At 44.6% G+C, this 7,833-nt stretch overlaps 1 protein-coding gene across 2 annotated transcripts; it reads right to left on the reverse strand.

The window, feature by feature from the left end:
- Window positions 1-5,525: 5,525 nt before the first annotated feature.
- Window positions 5,526-7,557, reverse strand: LOC101753621 (UPF0481 protein At3g47200). Of its 2 annotated transcripts, XM_012848407.2 has the most exons (3): window positions 7,459-7,557; window positions 7,148-7,307; window positions 5,526-7,057 (listed from the first exon to the last, which is right to left on the reverse strand). In XM_012848407.2, the coding sequence occupies exons 2-3, from the start codon at window positions 7,254-7,256 to the stop codon at window positions 5,685-5,687; spliced, it is 1,482 nt and encodes a 493-aa protein (XP_012703861.1). In that variant the 5' UTR covers window positions 7,257-7,307; window positions 7,459-7,557; the 3' UTR covers window positions 5,526-5,684. The 2 variants fall into 2 exon arrangements, with proteins under 2 accessions (XP_012703861.1, XP_004979622.1); XM_004979565.3 differs by having other exon boundaries at window positions 5,526-7,307.
- Between the last annotated feature and the right edge of the window lie 276 nt (window positions 7,558-7,833).

Genomic DNA, 7,833 nt, shown 5'->3' on the forward strand with positions numbered 1-7,833 from the left:
CATATATAGATAAATTTTTATGTGTGGGTCCTAGTGCCTTGCTCATAAAAGCCACAGGTTGATCTCCTTGCATCAAAAACAGCCCCCACCCCTAATTAGAAGCATCAGTTTCAACAATAAATGGCTGAGTGAAATTTGGAATAGCCAACACTGGGGCTATGACCATGGCTTGCTTTAACTGGTTAAAAGCTGCTTGAGCTATAGCAGACCACTCAAATTGCTTCTTCTTCAGAAGTGTTGTCAATGGTTTAGCCATCAATCCATAATGTTGCATAAACTTTTTGTAGTAGCCAGTGAGATCCCAAAATCCCCTCAATTCAGTTACAATAGTAGGAATCGGCCAATTAAGCATAGCTTCTATTTTTGCTAGATCAGTAGCCACCCCCTGCTCAGAAATAATGTTCCCCAGATAATCAAATTTGTGTTGAGCAAAAGAACACTTGCTATGTTTCAGGAAAAATTGATTTTGTCTGAACTTCTCCGGAACAAGCCTGAGATGCTAGATATGTAAGTCCAATGTGGGGCTGTAAATTAATATGTCATCAAGAAACACTAGCACAAATTTCCTAAGAAAAGGACCCAAAATCTCATTCATAGTGCACTGAAAAGTGGCTGGAGCATTGGTAAGCCCAAATGGCATTACTCTAAACTGGTAATGCCCATGTTGTGTCTTAAAAGCTATTTTGTGTTCATCAGACTCTTTCATTCTCACTTGATGATACCCAGCTCTCATGTCTAACTTAGTGAAATATTTTGTGCTAGCAAGCTCATCCAAGATTTCATCAATTATTGGCATTGGAAACCTATTTTTGATGGTAATATCATTAAGTTTCCTATAGTCCACACAAAAACACCAAGTGCCATCTTTCTTTTGAACTAGTAAGATAGGGGAAGCATAAGGACTAGTACTGGGGGTTATCAGACCAGCAGCTAACAGTTCTTGCACTTGTCTTTCAATTTCATTTTTGTGTAATGGTGAGTATCTATAAAGCTTAGAGTTAATAGGGATAGCACCTGGAATAATGGGAATAGGGTGGTCATAAACTCTGGAGGGAGGCAACTCCTTAGGTTCAGCAAAAACATCTTGAAATTCATCTAAGAGTGTCTGAACTTCAGGAGGTGGTAGGAGCTTCACTATAGCAAAAGCCCAAATATCATTGCCAGCATCCCACTTCAATAATTTGTCAGCTGAGAGCTCTTGAATAGCCAAATTGCCTGCCTTGACCCCTTGGATAGTGACCTGTTCACCTTTGTACAAAAATTCCATGGTCTTGTGCTCCCAATGATGGGTGATGGGACTATGTGACTTGAGCCAATCATACCCTAGAATGCAATCATAAGCTTCCAAATGCAACACCCTCATATCACAACTGAAAGTGTGTCCCTGAATCCACTATTCTAACTGAGGTACCATTTGATCAGAAACTAGCACCTCTCCATTGGCTACTTTGCCTGTCTTAGGAGGTGCTGGTATTGATTGTATGCCAATCTTACCTAAGAATCTGGAGCTAACAAAACAATCGGAACTACCACTGTCCACTAGCATTAACATCACCTTGTTCTTGACAAGAGCTCTTAATCTCATGTCTTCACCCTCATCTGTACCAGCAATGGCATTCAGTGACAAAGTGCCAAAATCGGTTGCTAATGCATCCTCAATGTCCAACTGAGTTAAGACTTCCTCAGTCAGGTTGATGTATAAATCATTGAGCATCAGGGCATTGACTTGAGCTTTTGGCCTTTTAGTGCATTTTGAAGCATGAGTTGCATCATAAGGTTCTCTACAATAGAAACATATATTGTGAGATCGACAATAATCTCTGAGTTGCCTTTCATTACAAAGTGTAGGAGCTGTGGTTGGTTTGTTCTGGTCCATTCTGACAGAAGTGGATGTAGAAGGCCATTTGGTGGCTGAGGGAGGTTTCAGACTCTTGATTGAACTTTTATCCTGTATCTGTTGTTGTATCTTTGCCAGCATCACAGCTCTTTCCATGGAGTGTGGAACTTGTCCTTGAACTGCATAACTTATCTCAGGTTTAAGTCCTCTAATGAATTGTGAAATAAAATAGGTGTTAGGCATTCCTCCACTATGCATGTCCACCTTAAACTGAAGAGTCTCAAAAGCATTTGCATACTCTTCCACTGAACCAACCTGTTTTAAATCGAACAACTCATCTATAGCATGCTGGTAGTCATAATCTCCAAATTTCTACTCTACAGCCTTAATGAATTGGTCCCAATTTTCCACCATATTCTTTCCCTTATATACCCTAAACCACCTGGAAGCATTTTCATCCATATGCATTACTGCAGTCATAATCTTCATGTGTTCAGGTATGTCAAATATCTGAAAGTAAGTTTCACACTTATCATGCTAAATTGTTGGATCATGTCCTTCAAACTTGGGAAACTGCATTGTCGGCATTAAATTCTTATGAACATTAGCATTTTGTCCAAAAGGACGAGCACCAGTAGCAGATCGATGATAGTGTGCTTCACCAAACTGTGACTGGTCATGGTGATATTGGTTCTGACAGTTGTAAGCAGTATTGGATGGAGTAGGACTGTCCCATGTTCCTGATCCTCTTGTCTCATCTGCCAGTATTGGATGGAGTAGGACTGTCCCCATGTTCCTGATCCTCTTATCTCATCTGCTCCAGAGTTAATTTGGCCACTGCTTGGCCAGTAGCTTCCAATTGCTGTGCTAGAATTTGTTGCTCCCTCGTGGATAGATCCACAGCCTTGTTGTTGATGTCCAATTTCACTTGCATCTGCTGTTGAGCGATGTTGAGGTCCTCCATTTTGGCAAATAGTAGATCCACAGATTCCATCAACTTGTCCAGCTTCGCATCTGCTTTGGTATATCCATCGGCCATGGCATCCAGAAGTAGCTGGGACTGCACAGAAGGTTTGGGCGGAGCCGTGGTGAATCGCCTGCAAATCAACCCGTGGTAGGATGGGAATTACAGGAAGTCAATCATTGTCGCCGGTGTCGCACGGCAAACGGCGAGACCTCAGCAAACCCACCCCGATTAAAGGTCAGATTGACGGAATAACGCAATTCAATGCACCAACAACCGATCCAAAACCTAACGCACCAAAATCGCTAGCAGGGAGAAGGAATCGGGGAGGGAGACACCTGAATTGAAGATATCAGACAGCGTTGCCTTGCGCCGCCACTTCCCCGATGTAGCGCTCCGCCGCCACCCCCAACACCCACGCCGAGGAAGACGAGTCTCTGATACCACCTATAATGCCCCCGTGGCCGTCGGCAGTTCGCCGGCGACGTGAGTCACACACAGATCAAGATCTGGAAGTGGTTTGGGGAGGGAGGAACCCTGAACCCCAGTATTCAGTTTCATTCAGATAACAGATGACGATGGCTTCCACTATTCCCCGACTGATAACACTAATACTCCTTCAGCGCTACACCCACGCGCACACTGACTGCCGGTCCCACACGGACACCACACACGCTACACATTACAGAAGATGTATTTCTCCACGTGCGCCTTCCCTTCACGCCATCTCCTAACTGGGCATTACAATGTCTTATTCTTGTACTCTGGGGTCGGGATGTGACCTGACAATCTTTTCTAATCCACTTGACTTCCTCATCCCTTCAACATCTCTTTCCTACTCCCCCTATCCCGTAAAGAGTATCCCTTTAAGTTTATCCTAAGTCAAATTATTTTAAGTTTGATCAAGTTTACAATGAATAATGAATAGTATCAATATTTATAAACTAAATAGGTATGCTATGAAAATATATTTCATAACGACTCTAATGAAACTTGCTAGACATCAAAAGCATTGATATAATTTTATATAAACTTGATCAAACATAAGATGGTTTGACTTATGACAGAACTAAAGAGAGACTCTTTGTGGGATGGAGGGAGTACAGTCCTATGTCTCCAACCAGCATTGGTTCTACATACATATGAGCCGTTCTAGTGTCGTGGTCTTTCACGTCTAGTCGTTCAGTGGGAGCCGCAAAACTTCGAATGATTCTGCTTGATCTTTTTCAACATGACAACAACATCGCTCATAGAGTTCCTCTCTTCCTGTGATTCCTTTGTGCAAAGCAAACCTAATTCCAGAACGCACAACAAACAACTGTTCGAATTGTTGGAGGAACCTCTAGTGCCATATTACCATGAGAGGTTTCCGTGCCTTGTTGCATCACCTTGCAATAACTTTTGATCAATAGAAGCATGCAAGTTGCCTTAAACATGTAAATCGAAAACCAAATTGCAAACGGCCACTCCAAAGCGTTGCTTTTGAATGCCTTTTGAATGGAGAAGGGGTTCCTTTGTTTTAGGCACTAGTAGAGAACTCACCTTCCATGCATCCCATTTTGTCTCGGTTTAAAGTTGGCCCGGGACAAAAGGTTCACCAACCTGGACTAAAGCTCGGTCATTGGCGGGGGGCTCACCAACCGGGACCTTTTATCCCAGTTGCAAAGGCTAGTTGAAAAAAAAGATCCTGAGAGGCCTTTTATCCCGGATCTTTTATCCCAGTTGGTGTCGGATAAAAGGGGGTCTTTTATCCCGATTGGTGTTTCAAATCGGGATAAAAGGGTCCCAACGGGATGGCTAAAAGAGGAGTAAATCCCTCGAACCCTTTTATCCTGGTTTGTAATACCACCCGGGATAAAAGGGGGTCTTTTATCCCGGTTGGTGTTTTCAACCAGGATAAAAGGGTCCCCACGAGTTAATACAGAAAGATTGCATCCCCTATATAGTTAGATGTGCTGTGTAGGTGGGATGGCAAGGAAGCTACGCGCGAGGCTGGAGGTCGTGGGTTCGAATCCCACGCAGCGTGCACGCGCATGTTTCGCGTGAAAAATCGTGTGACTTGTGATTTGCGACGTGCGCGTGTGGGCGGGACCTCCCAGGATTTCTTTTTTTTTTTGTGTAGCGCCTGGTGTGGTGACTTGTTTACCAACCGGGATAAAAGGGGGTCTTTAGACCTAGTTGAGTGACCTGGGATAAAAGACCCCCCTTTTGTCTCGGTTTGTTTATCCCGGATGGATTTTCGAGAGATTTGCACCCTACCAACCGGGACTAATACCAAGTTCTCTACCAGTGAGGCCATTCTCAATGCAAGTTTCATGAGGGTTTCAAACTCATTAAATGGCATGCCATATAGATAAAAATGGTGACATGGCATAAAATTTATGTAGAGAGAGAGAGGGGTTGGGTTTCATGGGGATGAAGTCCTCTGTACATGGTTACCTAGACTTTGAAACTATGATGAAACTCCTCATCTTTATAACTTTTGTCAATCCTATGTGGTCATGGTTAGTGTGCCACTATTTAGTTTAGGTACAATTACAAGTGGTTACATATTTATATGGCATATTTGATCTCAATACCATACAACAATTAAATACTATGAGTAACCTATAAAATCGTGACATGAAACTGTGCACGCTCTCTTGGAAATGGTGTAATGAAACTCTCGAGAATGGCCTTCGGCAGGTGACAAATAAATTAAAAAACTAAATTTCAATCTTGGTATACAGCTAGAAAGCAGTTTGCAAATAAATTCCATGACAGCCAACCGACAAGTAGACAATACTGTCACAACACACTATCTCAAGACGCAGAAGATTAAGATGGAGCCAACATGCATTTTACAGCAGACAGCACATGCTGATAACTCAAATAAATACTATGTCAATGGGCACCCTTGAGAGAGTGGATCGCCGACAAGATACTGGCAAATACACCAATGACGGATAAAACCTTGAGGATGGTCTTCCAGTTGTTGTAAACGAACGCGTACACCTTAATCCGCATTGGCCTCTTGATCCTGTAACTCTCAATCTGTACCATGATGTTGCCACAGCAGCGTCCGAGGCGCAGGCTCTGAAGGCTGGTGAAGAAGTGCAGCGCGTTCGTGTTCGTGAGCCCTGCTCCTCCTTGCAGAATACCCTTTGTTCGCAGGTGGTGCACGTCCTCCTTCCTATTCACCAACATGCAGAGCAGGAGGAGGTACGAACAGACAGCAGAGTCTTCAAACTCTGCCTCGTCGTAAAAAAAATTTGGGGTCGTGCATAGCTCGAGGGCCGCCATGTTGACGAGCAGGCTTGCGTTTAAATCGTTCAGAGACAGCGGCGCCATGGAGAGCTCGGCGAACAAGATCCGTTTCTTGGTGAGGCCCATATCCGCAAGCTCTGTTGTTTTCTTGGCTCTGATGTTGATGCCCATTTCGGCAAGCTCCATGGCACTAACTGAGACTTGTATCGATTTCATTTTCCCTATTCCAGGCACCTCTGTTCTGCTCCTTGTTCTTCCAACAATGTAGAACCGGAGGAGGCCAAGGAGATGCGGGGGTTCGTAGCTATCATCCAAGACAACACTAGGCACTTCATCAACCCAATCTTGCAGACGGCCGTCTTTCCAATTAGCAACGAACTTCGCCAAGGGCACGGACGTGTACTTCAGGAGGGCGTCCACCACCGGCCAGGGGATCTGGTTCTCAAGCAGCATGATGTCATGATCGATTTCGTTGGCACTGAACTCGAAGAAATCATACAACGTCGCGTTGCAGTCCATGCCCGACATTTTTATCATGTACATGACCAAGAAGCACGCGTCAAAGAACATCATAGGTAGGAAGTCGGCATCGACGATACCTTCCATCACGTCCTCTCTGTAGAGGCGGCGGGCATCGATCTCCGCCACAGCGGAGACGACCGCGTAGTACATGTCCTGGACCGAGCGGCCCGAAGTTTTGATGCAGTGGTAAGCAGCCACATGCTTCACATTCTCGGTATGCCTGAGCTCTTGTCGACGGTGGTGGTAAGGGCCGATGGCCACAATCCTCGGGACGGTATACCAATCGCCGAGATCTTGGATGCTTGGAGGGTACCTATGGATCTTCATTTTCATCATGCCGATATCATCTTTAAACTTGCGCGCTTTTTCCTGGAACACCAGAATAGGATTATTGTTGTAGATCTCCATTTCCATATCGTGCAGCAAATCAACCTCTAAGGACTCTTGTGCTGCTGCTTGCTCAACAATCGGACCGTCATGCTGTGTGGCTGCAGCATAGTAGTTGTACTCAACAAGCTGCTGCTGCTGCTGCCCTCTGGTAGAGCTACTAGGGACATATGGCTGGAGGCTCCACATACCAGCAAATATGTCAATGGACGACGCATACTCCACAGGGAGGCCGGCAGCAGGATCCCAAACTTCATCATTTGCTGGTTCTTCAAATGTTCTTGCCGCAGCAGGTTCCATAGACGATGCTCCAAAAGGCAAGCTTGCTCAAAGTACTCTCTGCAACAAGCACTGCACAAGAAAATTTGAAATGAAAGAGAGTTATTACAAACACATCACAGAGACACTACACGCAGACACAGACACATAGAGTGCTATGTATAGTATTAAATAATAATGGTTAGTCAGAGACCAAAAAGAGATGAGAAGGAAGACTACTTACAGAAGGACTGAAGACCAGAAGCGCGCATCCTTACTTGTCGACTCTCCTCTTATGTATAGAGCTTTATCAGTTCCCGTGGCAGCCTGTCATCTAACGTTGGCACCAATTGGTTTAATTTATGACTACGTTTATAGATGCGCTGATGCACACTATATGGTTGGTGGTAGCTACTTTCTTGCTACACATAACCCTTGTGTCCGTGCTGACGGCGGTGACGGCTTGGGCGTCCCAAACCTTCTTGGAGATATCGTTGTGGGGCTCTTTTCCCTCACAATCATTGGTATCTCAAGTGAAAAACTCAGTCTCGATTCTACCAAACGGCACCGGCGGCGTTCTCAGCATTATATTCCTACCAACAGTCGTCTCTTTGGAGGC

This window comes from Setaria italica, chromosome VIII (assembly GCF_000263155.2).
Source record: "Setaria italica strain Yugu1 chromosome VIII, Setaria_italica_v2.0, whole genome shotgun sequence".
NCBI classification, from domain to species: Eukaryota; Viridiplantae; Streptophyta; class Magnoliopsida; order Poales; family Poaceae; genus Setaria; species Setaria italica.